Raw genomic sequence first — 20742 nt, 5'->3', positions numbered from 1 at the left:
TAATATTTTATTATGCTGTCAAAGCTGCTGGGACAGGCTGCTCCCAGGATGTTTGGGATGGCTTTGCAGACAGCACTGAGCTTTGGGGTCGGAGCGTTTGCCATCAACACCCCGAGAACACAAACCTCAGAGCACGGCTGGGATGTCATGATTTCATCTCTCTGAACATCACCCAGGGGGATGAGCTCTGTGAAGGAGCCATTGTCACCTCTCAGCACCTCTCCTGCAGTGTGAACTGCTTGTCCAGAGCACAAATTCCAGGGAATCCCATGGGGATCCCCGTCCCAAAGCCAGGCTGGAAACTCCCCGTGCTCAGACAGGAGCAGAGGAGCAGAGCTGCAGTGGTGAAAAATGGAATTATTGAATTTGCAGGGAGCAAGAAATGATGCATCTGACTCCATCTTATCAGCAGGCTAATTAATTATTTTATTATACTATATTATTCTATATTATATTACATTACTTCTAAACTGAATCTGACAAGCACTCCCTGCACAGAATCTCATGCCTGTCAGTGACAATCCTGACACACACACACACACACCTGGCCCTGACAGGCCAAGAAAACAAAACACCATCACTGTGGGTAAACAATCTCCACATTGCATTCTGTCACAGACATAATTTTTGAAAAATATTTTTACTAAGATTTTCCTCCTGAGAAGCTGAAAAGCCTCAGGAACAAAATGTAAACTATGGTTATCTGCTGCTGTGGAATGCAACAGGTGCATCTGGGATTGGTCTCATGTGGTTGTTTCTAATTAATGGCCAATCACAGTCAGCTGGCTCAGACTCTCTGGTCAGTCACAAGATTTTATTATCGTTTCATTCCTTTCCTTGCTAACATTCTGATAAAATCCCTTATCCTATTCTTTTAGTATAGTTTTAGTATATAATTTTCTTTTAACATATATCATAAAATAATACATCAGCCTTCTGAAACACGGAGTCAAGATTCTCATCTCTTCCCTCATCCTGAGACCCCTGCAAACACCACCACACATTCAACTTCTGCACAAACACAGGCACAGCAAATGAGATAATAATATTCTTGGGAAGAATTGTGCCTTGCTTTTCTCTGTGAAGAGAAAATGTGGGGCTACAGGGGATGGGGTGGAGGAGCCCTGAGCCCTCCAGGGCTGGCTGTGACACCTGCCAGGGGTTGGGTGACAGCTCTGAGCTCCCATTGTCGCCTCTCAGGCTCGCCCACCTGGGGTTGTTATCAAATATAAACAACCATCGGTGTCAGGCAGGTGCTGCTGAAAGGGAAGTCCTGTCAGGGAAAGTTAAACCATGAGATGTCATTGAAGGATGCCTGGTTTGCAACAGCTGCTGTGTGTCCTCTCTGGAGCAGGAACAGAATCAAAGCCAGATGAAAAATGAAATGAAAATAAATAAAAATAAATGAAAACGGAATTAAATTTTGTACAATTATTTACAGTTAAAAAATTAAATCAATATTATGTTTGATTATATGTATAAATATAGCATCCTGTATTATGTTCTAACATACAACTGTATGTTAATATTATATAATACGTTAATAATATAATGTAATATACTGTAATGTAATATAATATATTGTAATAGAATGTAATGTAATGTAATATAATGTAATGTAATATATGTTACAACACTATATTATATTATATCATATCACATTACATTATATTACATTACATTACAATATATTACATTATATTTTACGTTATAATACATAATATACATATTATATTATATACAATATACATATATTATATATGATATTATATATTACATTATAATGTAATATAATATAATGTAATGTAATATAGTAGTTATATAATACAATATGCTATACAGTATATAATGTAAATATTATCATTAATACATTAATATTACCACAAAATTATGAATAACTATTATAAACATTAATAATTAATCAAAACTACATGAAAATAGAATTACATAATTTAAATCATTAAAGCAGGGGTTGCCTGGCGGCCCTGCCCCGCTCAGTCTCACACCACGGCACTCGGCCCATCCCGGGACCGGGACCCTGAAATACCGCGACCGGCCGCAACACCTAGCCCCGCCCACCCCACCCCATTGACCAATCCCCGCAGCTCTCCTGATGACTGACAGCAGAACGTCCCGCCCCTCACCGCCGGACCGATGGGCGGGGCATTGCGTGACGCACCCATCATTGCCTTGAGCGGCGGGCAGAGCGACCAATAGAAAAGCGGAATCGCGCAGGAGGCGTGGCTTCCCCGCCCTCTTGGCCCCGCCCCGGCGCTCCGCGGCGCCTGCGCTGCGCCGCCCCCTGGCGGCCGCGGGCAGGGCCTGTCGGTCGGCGCTGCGGCAACATGGCGGGGCGGGTAAGTGGGGGGGACGCGGACCGGCCGCTCTCGCCCATCCCCTGCCCCCTCCTCCGCTCCTGCTCCTCCCTGCGCCACCGCGGCTTTGCCAGCTTCCCGCAGCCCCGCTGACCATTGGCCGTTCAGCCCTGGGGGTGCCCCGGCAGCGCTGTGTGCCTGCGGGGACCCCCTGGCCCCCAGCGCTGTGAGGGGTCCTGGCGGTGCTGTGAGGGTGTGGAGACCCCCGGTGGTGCGGGGAGCTGGGGGGTCACCCCTGTCCCGGTGCTCCCCGGGGCTCTCGGGAGGCTGAGGTGGCCTCTTGGTGATGTGGCATGTGGGACAGGACTGGGGTTCCTTTGGAGCCGGGGCAAGGGTGACCTGTCCCTTGTGGGGCCGGATTTTAGGGTCCCCCAGGTTCGGGGTGGCCCCTTGGCAATTTGGGGTGTGGGGCAGGACTGGGGGTTCCCTCAGGAGCAGGGTGACCCCTCTGTGTGGGTGTGAGGTAGCATTTGGGGTGCTCTGAGGGTGCAGTGGTCTTGTGGGGTGCAGAGCTGGGTTTTGGGGTTCCCTAAGGGATGCTGTGAGGCTGCAGTGTCCTTGTGGGGTGCAGAGCTGGGTTTTGGGATTCCCTAAGGGATGCTGTGAGGCTGCAGTGTCCTTGTGGGGTGCAGAGCTGGGTTTTGGGATTCCCTAAGGGATGCTGTGAGGCTGCAGTGTCCTTGTGGGGTGCAGAGCTGGGTTTTGGGGTTTCCTGGGGGTGCTCAGAGGTTGTGGTGACCCCTTGGTGCTGTGGGATGAGTGTAGGGCTCCCTCAGGAGTTGGGGTGCAGGATTGAGGGGTGCAGTGAAGCTCAGGGGTGTCTCAGTGCTGCTGTCAGGATTTAGGGTCCCCTAAATGTGCTGTGAAGCTCTGGTGACCCCTCTCCCTGTGACCTTTAGGGATGCTGTGACAAGGGGTGTGAGCCCTTGGTGCTCTGGGATGTGGAGCAGAATTTTGGGGTTCCCTGAGGAGCCTCTGGGGTGCCCCTGTCTCCATGGGGTGTGCAGCAAGATTTTAGGGTCACCTAAAGATGCTGTGAAGTTCTGGTGTCCCCTTTCCCTGTGAGCCAGGACCTTTAGGGATGCTGTGACAGGGGATGTGATCCCTTGGTGCTCTGGGATGTGGGGCAGGATTTTGGGAATTTTTGAAGGGCCCCTGTGAGTTTGGGGTGCCCCTGTCTCCATGGGGTGTGCAGCAAGATTTTAGGGTCCCCTAAATGTGCTGTGAAGCTCTGGTGACCCCTTGTTGCTGTGAGATATGGGGAGATTTTCTCACATTATAAAACAGCCAGGTGCTGTTTTATAATGTGGATTCTCCTTTTGTTTTGCAGTGGTTTTATTCTGTATTAATTTAAAAAATAAAAAGATCCCTTATTAGTGATTGATCACATCAGCAAGTGGCCAAAAAGGGTTTAAAATGTGAAATTCCTTCTTGTGGTGCCTGCACATCCCCTTGTTTTTCAGGTGTCCAGGTGCTGCAGGATGTGTTTGGGTTGCTCTGCTCTTTGCCAGGAGCTCAGTCATGCTTTGCTGGGTGTCAGCCTGGGAAAGTCACATTTTTCATTCTTGGCCAAGTCATTCAGTGCTTGAAATGCCAGGAATTGCTTTTCCAAATGCTTTTTGCACTGTGCTGGGCTGGTGGTGCAGAGCAGGGGTGAGGAATCTGCTGTGCATCCACTGCCACCCCTGAAATGTGCTGAGTAATTGAGAAAAATCCAAGATTTTGTGGTTTATCTCTCATTAACAGCTTCTCCTCTGCTCCACATTCCTGGTCTCACCTTCCTCCTCGCACCTTCTTTTCTTCATCTCACCCAGGGGAATTTGTGAGCCTTGTCTGGATTTTTTTCAGCATTCTGTTGCCCAGAACAGGCTCTGCTCAGTGCTGAGATCATTTTACTCACACTGGATGTGGTTCTGAGGCTCCCTGGGCCCTCCCAGCTGTGTCCTCAGTGACAGCCTGGTGCATGGAATTGGGACTGGGAATGTGGGGAGGAAGGAGAAAAATCAACCTCAACTTTATTCTTCTGCTTTGAGCTTTTCTGCTGCTAAAAAATGTGAGAAAAATGTGACCAGCTTGGGAGCCTGATGAAAGAAAGGGGGATTTATGTGAGTTTGAAGGAAAGATTGATGCTTAGATCTGGCATTTGGATGAGTGATGCTCTCCTTGGCTTATCAGGAAACTTCTCACTGTTCAGTGTTTTCATGATTTGCCTGCAAATGCAGTTGTTGCACAATTACCAGGCTGTTGAATGCTGCAGAGAGAATCCTTGAGCTGAGAGTTCCATCTCTCTCTCCAAGCTGGGTCTGATCCTTTGAATTCTTTCCAGGGGAGCTGCCTGCTCCTTGCAGCAGTGCTGGGGAGGCTGAGAGCAGGGGCAGTATGCAGCAGCACCCTGGGCTGTGACCCAGAGCTGTTTTGGGGTAAACACAGAGCACTTGGTGGGAGGATGGAGGAGTGTGAGAGCTCCAGGCACAACAGGTGAGCTGATGCAGGAACACAGGTGCTGTTCTGTTGTCAGCATTTTTAGCAGGTGCAAGGTGGGAAGAGGAGCTTTAGTGACTCCTCCTGCCCTGCAAATCTGTTCTGTAATGTCATTTAGAGCTTAATCTCTTTTGCTGGACTGGTGTGATTTGATTTGTGCAGTGTATTCTCCCAGGGAGAAGTGAATGGCTGTCCTGATGTAGCAGAGAGACAAAATATTGAAACATTTTGAATAATTCAGGTGAATGATAAGCTAAATGTGATTAATTGTGTGATGCTGTTTCAGGTGTGCTCCCCTAATTGCACTGGGGCTCTCCATGGCAAGGAAGAGATGGTGATTAGCAGTGATTGAAGTTTACAGGAAAAACAGTTTATGGTGATTAGAAATAATGGCTGTTTCTGTAATAATTTATTCTGCATCTCTGCATGGGGATCATTAGGCACACAGAGGAATCTGCAGGAGAGGGAATGGTGAGGAGCTGCTGGGTATGGACCTCTTGTACCAAGAAAACCCCTGGAAGTTCCCTGGGGCTGTCTGTAACTAATTTATTAGTAACTACATCAGGAATTAGTTCCCAAAAATTAGTTCCCAAAGGGATGTAGAAACACCAGGTGATTTCTGTGCCTTGTTGCAGTGAGTGGATCCAGCACAAGCTGAATTTCTGCTGTGTCTGCACAGGGGGAGAACTCCATGGGACTGGGACAGGGACCTTAAACCCAGCCAGTGCCACCCCTGCCATGGCAGGGACACCTCCCACTGTCCCAGGATGCTTGGGCACTGCCAGGGACCCGGGGACAGCCACAGCTGCTCTGGGCCCTGCCCAGCCTCACAGGGAACAATTCCTAACATTTAATGTATAATATTTAATGTATAATACATACATATATATATATATATATACACACATATATACACACATATATATATACACACATATATATACACATATATATACATATATATACATATATATACATATATATCCTATATATATAATATTTATACAATACCTATTTATGATAATTTATAATAATTCATTATATAGATAATATATAATTTCTATAATTTAATTATAGAAATTATTTCTATAATTTAATTATTATATAATTGATATAATGTAATTATATAATAATGAGTTATTATAACTTATTATATTATATTTATTATAACTTATGATATTATATATTTATAAATAAATATCTTTTTAGTTTTATTTATATTTATTTTCAATATTATATATAATGTATAATGTACATATTATGTATTATATATAAAAAGTGTAATAGATATAATATATATTATAGAATATATTTTATATATAAAATATATATATTATATAATATATATAATATATATAAATAGTATATAATATATAATAGTTATAATATTATATACTATTTATATATAATATATAATATATATACATAATATATATGATATTGTATATGTTATATATAATATATATAATATATTATATATATATAATATATATAATATATTATATATATATAAATAGTATATAATATTATAACTATTTATATGTATAATAATATATATAATATTATATAATATAAATAGTATATAATATTATATATATTATTATATATATGAATGGTATATAAATATAATATATTATATATAATAGTATATAATATAATATATATAATAGTATATAATATTAAATATTATATTTATAATAGTATAAATGTAATATATAATAGATAATGTATGTATAAAAATAACATATAATGTTATATGCATAATATATATAAGATATATAAGATATATAAGATATATATATAATATGTAATGCTGAAACAGCACTAGACAATTAATAACATTTGGCTCATTATTTCCTTGAATTATTTAAAAATACTTCACATGTAGACAGTGTGGTTTTAGGTGGGATGGTTTTTAGGGAAATTTGAAATAATGGGGGCTGAGCTTTGTGTTGATGGGTTAAATCTGTCAGGTGATTTCTGATAACATATGGAACCAGCCTTCAGACATGCAGGGGTTGTCAGGCAAGTAAAGAAAGCTTTGTGAATCAACTTAGCTCCTTCTCCCAGCCTGCTTCTGTTCCTGCTATCGTCACTTGGGTTTTTTTAGTATTTCCTAGCATGTAAATATGAAGAAATGGGAGAAAACTCTGTGTGAATCTCTGTTTCTGTAATCACTTCTGCAACCTCGTAACTGTCTTGTGAAATCACCACAAATCAGCTTGTGGCCTGCTTTCAGGATTTCTACCTTGCTGAATTATTTAAAATGAAACCACATCATTTGTTAAAAACCCTAAAATTATTTAGAATAAAATTCTGAGGACCATATGAATGTTTGTGGGCATATCTGGCCCTGTCATCTTTGATTAATTTGCTTGGCTCAGTGTTGCAGAAGCAGTGCTTCAAAAGTCACTGCCACAGGGAGATGTCACTGCTGCCTCTCCAGCTCAGTTTTTGAGGTGCTGCTGTGTCACACCTCTTATGTGGACCTGCCAGAACAATTAAACTTAGCTAATAATTTTTTAATAGGAAAAAAATCTTTTTAAAAAGTCAGAGAATCTTTTTGAGGATCATTTAAAATGTGAACTTTGTAAGTATTACTTTTAATTTTTTTTTTTCCTTAGAGCACAACAAGATCTTTTCTTTTCCTCTCCTGTTCTGGGTTCTGACCACAGAGGTCATTCAGGCTCACGATAAACCCTGACTGAATTTGGAAGAAATTCTGCCACAAAAGCAGATCTGCTTGAGCCCACAGAAAAGCAGTAGCTAGAAAATAGTGGCACTTCTGTTTTACTGAATTCCCCACAAGGCAAGATGTAGATTCAGTGCAATAAAATTCCCATTGATTCCTTTTTTTATACATGAAAACAACTGAAATGTTGGTCCCCATGTCATGGAGTGATCTTTTTTTTGATCCAGGGGTGGTGGAAATATTCAGGTGCCCTCACAATTGTAGGAGGGGATGAGAGCTGGAGCAGGGACAAGGATTTTGGGAACTTTTTGGGAGGGTGAAGTTCAGCCTGTGGGCTATGCAGGATGTGTTCAGGATGCTGTCTCACATCAGGGAGGTTCTCTAGCAGAGATCAGAGTTTTGTGAGGAAACTCCCACGTTTACCATCTCCAGAAGGTTTTTAGACCCCCAGGAATTGGAGAGCTGTGTTGGAGAAGGTTCTGTGAACAGAAAAAACCAAACAGTTGGTAAAATGAATGGAAGAGCTTCTGTTGCAGAATGGATGTGCAGCTCCTCTGCTCCTCCCTGTGCAGGCACATCCTGCCCTCAGGGAGGCCAAAGGTTTGAAGGATGAAAGGATTTACCACCTTCCTCTGGTCTCCTGGGATGCAATAAAGCAATGACCTTCTATCCAAAAATCTGGAGTCATTGATGCCCTGCAGTTGTGTCATGTGCTTTTTTCTGTAAGAAATAGAGCAAGACTTGCAAGCTGCTGCATCTTAAGCTGGGTGGTGTTTGGAACCTCAGTCCTGGGGAATTCAGTGCCAGGGACAGCAGCATCCTGGGCTGTCACAGGGCAAATTCCAAGGGGGATATTTTTAATATGAACAGATATTCACGTTTGCCCTGTTGCCATTGGGTAACTGTGATGGTGTTCACAGGGGTCTGAGGATGGGAAGAGATGAGGATCTGACTCCATGTTTCAGAAGGCTGATTTATTATTTTATGATCTATATTATATTAAAACTATACTAAAAGAATAGAAGAAAGGATTTCATAAGAAGGCTGGCTAAGAATAGAATAGCAAAGAATGATAACAAAGGCTTGTGGCTTGACTCTGTCTGAGCCAGCTGACTGTGATTGGCCATTAATTACAAACATTCAACATGGGTTAATCAAAGATCTACTTGTTGCATTCCACAGCAGCAGATAACCATTGTTTACATTTTGTTTTTGAGGCCTCTCAGCTTCTCAGGAGGAAAAATCCTAAAGAAAGGATTTTCCATAAAAGATGTGTGTGACAGGTAACTTGTCTAAATATAAATGGGATGAAATTTGCATCCATGAGATGTCCTCACTGCCCATGTGGCAAAATCCTGTGGCCTGCATCCCAGGACCTCAACTTCCTCTGGTTCATTCCCTTGGCATGTTTTAAAGATGTTTAGATGCAACACAACAAGCAACAATTCCCTGTAATTAAATTGTTGATCATCCTGGCTTGAGGAAGGAATGTGAGGCAACATGCACTCAAAAATGGATGTGTTAATTAAAATGCACATACCCTGGGTCATTATTGCTTAATAGGAAGCTGCTGAGCTGGCAGGGAGCTGCTCCCTGTGCTGTGGCTTTGGTGCAGCTTTGGGTGCATTTCCTAAAATTACTGATTATTGTAATCTGGAGAAGGAATCTCTGGGCAGAGCAATCTGTGTAATTCTGTAAATGCTCTGATTGGAGAAGCTCTCCTTTAGCTCTCCTCTCTCTTGTTCTGCTCTGTTGGATCAGGGAAACCCTTGGAACTCTGTTCTTGGGACTGTAAATTGTCTTTGTTGTGCTGTTGGCAGAGCTGGGTGCCCAAAGCTGTGAGCTCCTGGAATCTGCAGGTAAACAATGCTGGAGTGACAGAGCTGCCCTGCACACCTGGGTTCATTTCAGCTTTGCAAACAAAGGGAAGCAGCAATAAAACCCAGGATTCTGTAATTGTGGGAGAGGCCCTTCTGCCCTGATAAAGTGGCTCTGGAGTGCCAGGACAGGCAGGAATTTCCTCATTCAGACCCAGAGGGTGCAGGGCTGCTCTCAGAGACAGAAACTGGAAATGTGCTGAGTGTTTGATAAGGAGTGCAGTGTCTGGTGATGCCTTGAGAGGCTCCCTGCAACAGGGGCTTTATTTCTTTAACAATGTTAAAGAAATAAAGTAGGGATTTATTAAAAGACCTTCACAGGATAACACCTTGGGCAGTGCAAGAGCCTGGCTGTGACTCCACCCAAGATGGATTCAGAGTTATGAGTTTTCACACTTTTATAAGTTTTGGTCCATTTCTATATTGGGGTTAATTGTCCAATTACAGCTTCAGGTTATTCAGACCCATTCTCCCAGTTATTTCCTCAGTTCACTGCTATTTGTACTTTTTGGGCCTTTTTGGGCTGGAAAATGATTGTTTTGTCCGACTAAACTGTGAAGAGAACTTGCTAACACTTTATATGAAGTTCAGAGCTATATCCTAATGCAGTGCAGAATCTGGAAAATAGGAAAGTTGAAATTTTCCTGTGTCCTGCTCCTGTCTGTGCTGGGGGAGAGCTCTTACCAGGCAGGGTTGTTGCCCCTGCCATGGGGTAAGAGAGTGCTGGGGAACATTCCCTGTGTTGTATTTTCTGAGACCCTCAATGAAAGGAGGAATGAATGATGAATCTGACTCTATGTTCTTAGAAGGCTAATTTATTATTTTATGTTACTATATTATATTAAAGATGGCTGTACTAAACAATACTAAAGAACAGAGGAAGATACAGACAGAAGGCTAAAAGATATTAATGAAAAACTTGTGATTATCTCCCAGAGTGTGACACAGCTTGGCCCCTGATTGGCCAATAAGTAAAAACAATTCACATGAAACCAATGAAACAATCTCCAAACCACATTCCAAAGCAGCAAAACACAGGAGAAAAAATGAGATAATATTGTTTTCCTTTTTCTCTGAGGCTTCCCACCTTCCCAGGAGAGAAATCCTGGGCAAAGAGGATTTTTCAGAAAATATAATGGTGACACCCTGTTTCATTTCCAGCCCTGGCTGATGCAGGAGGAGCTGATGGGAGCTCTTCCCTCTCTGCTCCTGGGAGCTGTTTGGGTTTCTGTGCTGCAGCACCATCACAGGGGGGTGATTCACAGCGTGGGAGTGGCTCAGGGGGAGTGGAAGGAGGGATCCATCTCACCCAGGCATCCCTGGAGGAGCTCGCTCAGTGTTCCCTGCCTCTGTCAAGGATGGGAATATTACTTCTGAGGTTTGAGCTTCCCAATGCAGTCCTCTTTAACAGGAGAAGAAAATTGGTATTTCTGGGTTTCTTGAGAGAGAATGCAGCTCCTTTCTGAGGAGAATAAATGGGGAGCAGGTGGAATGGGCAGGTCTGAGCAGGGCTGTGTGTTCCAGGGACAGCAGCTTATCCTGGCACAGCCAGGAGCTCTGGAAGGGTCTGTCTGGCCAAGCCTGCTGGTCCAAAATGTTCCTTGTAGGTTGATTTCCTCTTGTGGCTGCAGAAATGTGTAAGCTTTATTCTAATGTTTTTATTTTAATGTGTAAGTGTTTTTTTGACATGTCCAGAAAATCCCTCTGCAAGCTAATAAACTTTCTTAGTTAATTTTTAAAATTACTCAGAACCACAGTGTGGTGGTGTTCACAGGGGTCTGAGGATGAGGGAAGAGATGAGGATCTGACTCCATGTTTCAGAAGGCTGATTTATTATTTTATGATATGTATTATATTAAAACAATACTAAAAGAACAGAAGAAAGGATTTCATCAGAAGGCTGGCTAAGAATAGAAAAAGAAATAATGATAACAAAGGCTTGTGGCTTGGACAGACAGTCTGATGTGACTGGCCGTTAATTAGAAACAACCACACGAGACCAATCCCAGATGCACCTGTTGCATTCCACAGCAGCAGATAACCATTGCTTACATTTTGTTCCTGAGGCCTCTCAGCTTCTCAGGAGGAAAAATCCTGAGGAAAGGATTTTTCATAAAATGTGTCTGTGACACCACAGCATTCAGCTCCTCCTCCTGCTGGAGCTGCTGCTTGTCCCTGTGTCCCCAGGTGTAATGTCCACCTCTGGTGTCTGGAGATACAGGCAGAGCTTTGTGTGTGTGTTTCCTGTCAGAAGAATGTGTAGGAGCTGTGATTCATCATGTCAGTTCCCTGTTTGTCTTCAGAGCTCCTTTGACATCGTAATTCTTCCTGTCAGTATTCAAACTTCATTTTATTGGCAGACCCGTGGTGATGAGTGTTTGGTTTGGAGTTAGCTGTGGTTCCACCCACTCTGCTGGGGCTCTGGGGGGTGTGCAGTGCCCTGCTCAGCAGGAATTACAGCTCTGCAGGTTTACTGCACCTCTCTGCCCTCTTTGGGTGATGATCTCTGCGCTCAGAGCGATTTTTGTGCTGCTGGCAAGGGTCTCTGTACAAATCACAAACAGGATGGGGTTGCTGCAGAACGTGCTTTGAGCTGTTTGATTTTCCAGCATCAGTCTCATTCCATGGTTATGACAATGGGAAGATGCCAGCAGCTCACATCCCAGGCAGCAGACTAAGAATTTAATGTTGCAACTCACTTTATAAGTTTTTTGACCAATCCCACAAAGCAAAAGCACATTGACAGGAGTTCTGTCCAACCACTATAAGCACAGGTACCTTTAGTTAAAACAATGCTTATTTTGAATACAATACCTACTTGAGAGCCTTAAAACACAATGCACAGAGCTCCATTATTAAGCTTCAACCTTCCTAATATCTCACTAGATAAACTTTTCTGTACCTTAGAGAGTTATTCTAGCCAAGAGTTAATAGACAGACCATTGTTCTATTTGTCTTTGCTTTTCTACAGTTTAAATAATTTTTCTGCTGACCTATCTCATGGCTGCTGCTTAGCTCTAATCACAGTTCTGCTGTCTCTGGGGCTGCCTTTTGCAGCTTTCCCAAACCCCTCTGATTTTGTGGATTCCCACACTTTGGTGCCCAGCAGCTGTTACAGGAAAGCTTGGGTGCTTTTTGGAGCAGGGATCCCCATCTCAATGCAGCTCTGCTGAAAAATGGAAATTTCTGGTACCCAGAATGTTTCCTAACACTGCTCTGCCAGCACCTGAGTGCCAGAAATTCCATCTCTGTGCACTTGCATGTGCATGGGATGTGTATCTGTGTCTGCTTTACACAAAGGAGATTTTTGAACATCCAGTGCTTGAACAATATTTATCTTGTACAAACCACGTGAGAACAGGGCACAGAACCAAACCTGCCTCAGCTTTAGAGGCTGTTTCATAATCTCTTGCTCAGCATTAGGAAATGAAATGAGTTCAGTTGTCTTGGATGAGGAACATCTTTGCCTTAGCACTTAATGTTTCAGCTTTTCTCAGTACCAGCTGTCAGCAGTGCTCTTCAGTCATTGCCACCACATGATTTTCCTTGGCTTCCTGTTCCATCAGCCTCAATGATTCACAAGAGGTGAATTGACAAAACATGACAGGTGTGGCTTATGTGTGAAAATATCTAAATAACAGCATCACTTTCTGGGCTGTAGCAGGGGTTTGGACTGGATGATCTCCAGAGAGCACTTCCACCTATTCTGTGATTTTGTGAACATGTGAGTTTTGTATTTTCTGTGGAGGAAAACGAGTCCTTGCAGCTTTAGGAAAAAAGATCTCTGAAAGATCAGATGCTGTTTGTTCTTCAGGGCAACTTTTCTTTGTAAAAATAAAATATGCCAGTATCATTAAGCCTCCTGAGTTTTGAGACAACATTCCTGCTTTGTCACAGACCCAGAGGTGGGGTGCTGCATGTTTGCCTCTCACAGTGAGATTTATCAGGTCTTGTTTTCCTCTTGGCAATCAGAAGGAGTGCTGGAACAGCTCTGGGTCTAATAGCAGGTGCTGCCTGGCTGATGCTGGGAGTGCTTTAGCAGTGTGCAGTCACCTCCTCAGGACTGTGCTGTCCTTGGAGTCTCCTCTTGGTATTGGAATAAGGCTCCCAATATTCCCAGTTAGATTGTGCCTGGGCCGGTCTGACCCTCGCTGCTGGGCCAAAGGCAGCAACTGCGGTGTATCACCCCAGAGATACCTTGGCTTGCTGGAGATTGCAGCTGGGCACTGAACAAGTCCAGGCTTGTTAGGAACCCTGTTTACCTCAGGAGGAATGGCTTCAGGCGATGGTGAAGAGAAAAAGGAGAGGATTCTGCTGGAGGGTTTAATGTCCAGAGGTTCATTCCATGGTTACAGAGGTCTGAACGTGAGCAACTGCTCCAACAGAATTACAACCGCATGGTCTGATCACCTTTTTAAGCTCAGGGACAGGGGGAGGGGAGGGACAGGTGAGCCAGGTGAGAGGGGCAGGGTCTCAGGGGAAGATGACACCCAGACAGGCCAATGATCTCTGGGCATAGGGGCATCCTTTGAACTTGACCAAGCACACGACGCCTTGCTGGAATGTTCAGCCTGATTGACAGGACTCACTCAGCATGGGGGCAAGGGGGAAGGGAGAGAGGCATAGGCACACCTGGGGGAATGACCTGGAAGGCCAAAATGGGACATTACAGCACACCACAACATCTTGGCATAAACCAGAACTAAACCTGGAGAAGAGGAGGCTCAGAGGTGTTTTTGCTCTCTACACCGTCCTGAAGGGAGGTTGGAGACAGGTGGGGTTGGTCTCGGACAGAACCAGAGGACACAGTCTCAAGCTACATGCACATATACCTCCCTATGTCAGGGAAGGAATAGGTTGGATGTTAGGAAAAAGTTTTGCACCAAAAGAATAATAAAGTACTGGAATGCTCTTCCCAGGGAGGTGGTGCAATCACCATCTCTGGATGTGTTGTAAAAAAGACTGGGCCTAGTTGAGGTGTTAGGGCATAGGTTGGACTTGATGATCTTAGAGGTCTCTCCCAACCTCATTATTCTGGGATTCTGGGATTTTGTGATTTTGTGTTTCTGTGGGTCTGTGATTCAGTGGTCCTTTGATTCTGGGATTCTGTGACTCTGGGATTCTGGGATTCAGTGATTCTTTGATTCTGGGATTCTGGGATTGATTCTGTGATTCTGGTATTCTGTGATTCTCTGGTTCTGTGATTCTGGAATTCTGTGATTCTCTGCTTCTGTGGTTCTGTGATTCTGGGATTTTGTGTTTCTGTGATTCTGTTGTTCTGTGATTCTGTGAATTCTCTGATTCAGTGGTTCTGTGTTTCTGTGATTCTGTAGTTCTGTGTTTCTGTCATTCTCTGATTCTGTCATTCTGGGATTCTGTGATTCTGTTCTGTGGTTCTGTGATTCTGTAATTCTGTGATTTTGTGATTCTGGGATTCAGTGATTCTAGAATTCTGTGGTTCTGTCATTCTGGGATTCAGTGATTCTGGAATTCTGTGGTTCTGTGATTCTGGGATTCTGTGATTCAGTGAATTCAGTGGTTCTGTGATTCTGTGATTCTCTGAGTCTGTGATTCTGGGATTTTGTGTTTCTGTGGTTCTGTGATTCTGTGATTCTGTGACTCTGACTGTGATTCTGTGATTTTGTGTTTCAGTGGTTCTGTGTTTCAGTGGTTCTTTGATTCTGTGACTCAGTGGTTCTGTGATTCAGTGGTTCTGTGATTCTGTGATTCTGTGACTCTGACTCTGTGATTTTGTGTTTCAGTGGTTCTTTGATTCTGTGACTCTGTGGTTCTGTGATTCAGTGGTTCTGTGATTGATTCTGTGTTTCTGTGATTCTGTTCCCAGTGCAGACAGGAGCAGCAGCTTGCCTGGCTGCAGTTTGTCACTGAGGATTAAAAATGCACTCGAGGACTAGTGCTGTAAAAAGATTTAATCCAGGAGCTCCGTGGCCACTTTCCTCCAGAAATATCCCCTGTAATGCCTTTTATCAGGGCATGTCCTTCACAAAACTGTGCCCTGCAGATGGGAGCAGAAGTGATAAAATGTGAATGTTTGCTGTGGAGTGCCCCAAGCCCAGAGGCTTCAGCACACAGGCTGTGTATGCCATAAATCCACTGATGTCACATATTTTATTACAAGAACATTTGAGGCCTTTATTACACTCAGCATTCAGATAGATAAATCTGCTTCAGGCCTGAAAATGGAATATTTTTTTGGTTGTCACATATGTCAAGGGCAATTGAGCATTATTTAGTAAAAGTAATGAGTTGGTCCTTTTGTAAACAGTAAATACTTGAGACAAATCACATTGTGATTTTAAAGTTGATCTGAACTTTAGAGCAGGCTGGGGGGAATTTCTGGGGGGGAATTTCTCTGATTCTTGTCCCAGAGGGATGGGAGAGAAAGGCAGAGCAGGGCAGTAACTCCTGGGAAATGATTCAGATGTGTGTGTTGGGATCAGTGCATTTCCTGTGCTTGCTGCTGGGATTTAAGGGTGGTTTAAGAGAAAATCCCTCCTGAATTACTTTTTGCAATAGGTTGAGGCTGTCAAATAGTTTCTGTTGCACTGCCTGCAAATTTGTATCTGACAGAGGTAGCTGTGCTTTGATTCTCCAAATGACACCTTGGGGAGCAAGTTCAGCTTTTCCCCAAATGAAATGTCTTCTAACATCCTGTTTTTCCATCCCTTTCTCCATTCTGGAGGCATTTTGATCACAATTTTCATTGTTCAGCCCTTGTTTTGTGGTGTAATTTTGCAGGAGCAGGTGGGGTGAGGGTGTAGGATGGAGCTGAGATCCCTCTGTGCGTCCATCCTGCCTCATGATGGGGATGGGCAGCTTGGGTAGGCAAACCTAAAATTATTTCAGTTTTTAATTGCTGATTGATGAGTAACAGTGGAAAGGGCAAAAACGAGCAGATACTCCTGGAAAAGGATTGGTCTTCTGACATTAGAGAATAAAAACACAGAGAGGACTCCCCCACAAAATTTGTTGCAGTAATTTTTTTCATAGTGATAGGCTGGAATTAACTATTTTATCTGATTTTCTTCTGTGTGTTATGGATCTGGGCTGGGAAATATTCACATGTGATATTTCTTTTGAGAAGTGACACAAAGGGATTGTGGGGTTGGATAGGAGCTGGCTGAGCTCAAACCTTCCTGTGGCCTCTCACTGCACTGGCTGAAGGGGTTTATGCAGAATGGACATGCTGAAATTCCAGTTTTCTGAGGGATTTTATCCCTCCCTTCCTCCCCACATGGGCTCTGTGACCCAGCACTGAGACAGGGTTGTGGGGAATGCTCTGGCTCCAGCCTGCTTTTCCTTAGCAGCTTCCAGAAGATTCCAGTGCCCTGTGCAAGAAACACCTTCCAGGGAATGCTGATCACTCCTGCCTCAGTGCCAGGGTTCACCTGCAAGTTAACAGGGTTTGCCTTGCAGGCTTTTTCCCAGCTGATTTTAAAGTATTTGTGTAGCTGGGGTAGAAAATACAAAGTAAATAACAGTCCCAAAATGCAGAGCTTTGGGATACAAAAACTGAAATTCCAGTTTTTTGAGTTATGCTCAGGGAAGAGGAAATTTCACATCTTTATCCCTCCTTTCTTCCTCACATGGGCTCTGTGACCCAGCCCAGCACTGAGACAGGGTTGTAGGGAGCTGCTCTGGCTCCAGGCTGCTTTTCCTTAGCAGCTTCCAGAAGATTCCAGTGCCCTGTGCAAGAAACACCTTCCAGGGAATGCTGATCACTCCTGCCTCAGTGCCAGGGTTCACCTGCAAGTTAACAGGGTTTGCCTTGCTGGCTTTGTCTCAGCTGATTTTAAAGTATTTGTGTAGCTGGGGTAGAAAATACAAAGTAGATAATAGTCCCAAAATGCAGAACTTTGGGATACAAACACCTGTGCCATGTGGAAATGTTTGGAGGAACCTGGGAGAGCAGCTTGTGGGCTCTGAGAGTGTGCCAGGACTCAGGAGATCTGTTCTGTGCTTTGTGCTTTTGCAGAAGTCTTGAGGCTTGGCTTGGTAAAGGAAAAATAGAATTTATTTGATATTTTCTCCAGTTTTCTCTGATCAATTTTATTGATTTTTACTCCTCTCTTGCAGCCTATGCAAGCAGCAAGGTGTCCCACTGATGAGCTGTCCTTAACCAACTGTGCTGTGGTCAATGAGAAGGACTTCCAGTCTGGCCAGTAAGTGTGCACTGTTCCTCTTTCAGCTTTTAACCAAAAAGGAATTGTTTTCAAAATTTGTGTGACATTTCAGGTTTGGAAAGGTGAGCACAGCAGTTTGATTAACAAAACTTTAGTGTCTTTAGGGATCAGAACTTTCAGCGTGGCTCTTTCTGGAAATGGCAGATACTGGAACAAGAGTGACTGTTTCTCTAAAGGATTTCTTTCTTGGGAACTGCATCTGCTTAACTAATAGAATAATTATTTAATGAAGTAGTTCTTGTGATAATTTTTGTTTGTTTTGGTTTTGCTGTTGTTCCTGTTATACAGTGAGAATATTTGAACTATTTCAACAACATTTTTATAATTTTATTGTGTAACTTGGGGCATCCTCTCACTTTCACATCATATGGGAATGCTGAGCAGAGCCAGGAGAACTCTCTTTTCTCAGGGTTTTCATGCACAGGAACAAAAGGAGGAGCAGCCAGAGTGTGAGCACCACAAGCTGGATTCTTTAATTGCAATTTTGGGGTGACTGATGGAACCAAACTCTGGGGTTTACTTCTGTTAGGTGGAAGACACCTGCATTGTTCAGCTCAGCCCACACAGAAGGGTTTTGGATTGCAAGAATCCAGTTCACATAGTCAGATTCTTTGCTTTGCTGCAAAGGATCTAGGGAAGAAAAAGAATCTAGGGAAGTTTTGACAGATTTTACTATGTAGGTTGTAGACAGAAGTCATTAATTTCGGCTGAAAGGGAATATCACGTGCAGCACAAGGGCTTGGGTTTGAAAAATGGGGAAAATGTTCAAGGAGATAGTGAATGATATGATAAAGGAGATAGTGAATGATATGATAAAGGAGATAGTGAATGATATGATAAAGGAGATAGTGAATGATATGATAAAGGAGATGCTGAATGATATGATAAAGGAGATGCTGAATGATATGATAAAGGAGATACTGAATGATATGATAAAGGAGATAGTGAATGATATGATAAAGGAGATAGTGAATGATATTCCACCTTTATATAAAATACCTGCTGAGGGTGCAGAGCTCAGCAGTGCTGAGCTGCAATGCAGGGATGTGTTCAGGACCTGCCAGCCTGTCTGCTCTGCTGCCCTGGCACCTCTCATGGCTCTGCAGGGATGAACTGAGCTGTGATTTCATGAGCCCAACTGGAGTAGAAGATGCCAAACCCAAACAAAACCCACCCTCTAAACCAACAGTACTTTTTGGGTCAGAAGTAGGCAAAAGTGTCTGCTTGGGCAGAAAAGTCTCCTGGTCATTTCAAAGTATGGTTTCCCCCAGGTTGATCTTTTTTTTCAACTTAATTGAGTTACAAAAATACCTGTACTGAGCATTGTACCTCATGCATTATAAAAACTTTAATTTCCTCCAGAATGGATGTTCTGCAGGGACCCAGCTGCCCGCCCTGCAGCCGGCTGTGCTCCTTTTGCTTCCAGAACCTTCTCTGCTGGCATTTGTGGCAGCATGCAGGGAGCAGTGCCCTGGGATGTGCTGCCTCAGCAGGCTGGATGTGATTCTGGCTGTTCCTGTGCCCCTGGGAGCTGTTTATTTCTAGCAGTGCTGCTCACACACCAGCAGAGTGTTTGGTCAGGAGCAGATGCTGCAGATGCTGTGAAGTGGCAGAGGGAGCACGGGCAGCTCCTGGTGCTGGCTGTGCTGGAACTGGTGCTGCATTGCAGATCCCTGGGGCCATCCCTGGCTCTAGATCTCCTGGAGCCAGCCCTGCTGCAGCTCCCTGGGGCCAGCCCTGGCTTCAGATCCCCTGGAGCCGTCCCTGACTTTAGATTTTCGCACACATCTTTTAGGAAAAATCCTTTCCTTAGGATTTTTCCTCCTGAGAAGCTGAGAGGCCTCAGGAACAAAATGTAAACAATGGTTATCGGCTGCTGTGGAATGGAATGTAACAAGTAGATCTTTGATTAACCCATGTTGGATGTTTGTAATTAATGGCCAATCACAGTCAGCTGGCTCAGACTCTCTGTCCAATCCACAACCCTTTGTTATCATTCTTTCTTTTTCTATTCTTAGCCAGCCTTCTGATGAAATCCTTTCTTCTATTCTTTTAGTATAGTTTTAATGTAATATAGATGATAAAATAATAAATCAAGCCTTCTGAAACATGGAGTCAGATCCTCATCTCTTCCCTCATCCAAGAACCCCTGTGAACACTGTCACATTAGATCTCTGGGCCAGCCCTGCTGCAGATCCCCTGGCTCTGGTCCCTCACCACATTGCCTGCTCAGGAGGGTTTTTGGTGGTACCTCCACAAAGGTTTTGCTCTTTTTGCAGCTGGGGGTGTAGAGCTGGAGTTTGCCCTTGGATCAAGGAGATGCTTTAACCCCAGGGTGCTGCTGATGATCTTCTCATGCTTCACTGCCTGCACCCCTGAGCTGGGCAGGGATGAGTCAGGGGTGAGTTCACAGCAGGCCATGCACACACAGTGTGTGCTGTGTGATGGTCTGGGCAGTGGCAGCATCTTCAGCTCTGTGTCCTGCTCCTACCTTGAGTGCAGTTTGGAGAGAGAAACAGTTCTGGGTGCAGTTTGGAGAGAAAAGCCAGTTCTTGGTGCAGTTTGGAGAAAGAACCAGTTCTTGGTGCAGTTTGGATGGAGAAACCAGTTCTTGGTGCAGTTTGGAGAGAGAAACCATTTCTTGGTGCAGTTTGGAGAGAGGAACCATTTCTTGGTGCAGTTTGGAGAGAGAAACCAGTTCTTGGTGCAGTTTGGAGAGAGAAACCAGTTCTTGGTGCAGTTTGGATGGAGGAACCATTTCTGAGCACAGCCAGGCTGAGGGGACAGCAGTCAGGGCAGCTTTTTGTTCCTGTTAAGAACTTTTTGTTCCCTTTCTCATGGTAAGCTCATCCCTCCTAGGCCAGTTTAGTTTTCTGGAATGATTGCTGTGGGTTTCCAAACATTCCAAATATTATATTATATTATATTATATTATATTATATTATATTATATTATATTATATTATATTATATTATATTATATTATATTATATTATATTATATTATATTATATTATATTATATTATATTATATTATATTATATTATATTATATTATATTATATTATATTATATTATATTATATTGTATTATATTGTATTATATTGTATTATATT

The 20742-nt window shown here is 43.3% G+C and overlaps 1 protein-coding gene across 2 annotated transcripts in view; it reads left to right on the top strand.

Annotated features, from left to right (window-relative positions):
- The first annotated feature begins 2291 nt into the window (after nucleotides 1-2291).
- Nucleotides 2292-20742, top strand: part of NSF (N-ethylmaleimide sensitive factor, vesicle fusing ATPase) — a 73971-nt gene continuing 55520 nt past the window's right edge. For both annotated transcript variants that reach the window (XM_063179062.1, XM_063179063.1), the window contains exons 1-2: nucleotides 2292-2357; nucleotides 17523-17608. In XM_063179062.1, coding sequence (XP_063035132.1) covers nucleotides 2346-2357; nucleotides 17523-17608 — 98 coding nt within the window. In that variant the 5' untranslated portion in view covers nucleotides 2292-2345. The remainder of the gene's footprint in view (nucleotides 2358-17522; nucleotides 17609-20742) is intronic.

The sequence above is a fragment of the Melospiza melodia genome, chromosome 30, assembly GCF_035770615.1.
Source record: "Melospiza melodia melodia isolate bMelMel2 chromosome 30, bMelMel2.pri, whole genome shotgun sequence".
Taxonomy (NCBI): domain Eukaryota; kingdom Metazoa; phylum Chordata; class Aves; order Passeriformes; family Passerellidae; genus Melospiza; species Melospiza melodia.
This window is presented reverse-complemented; position numbering and strand designations above follow the sequence as displayed.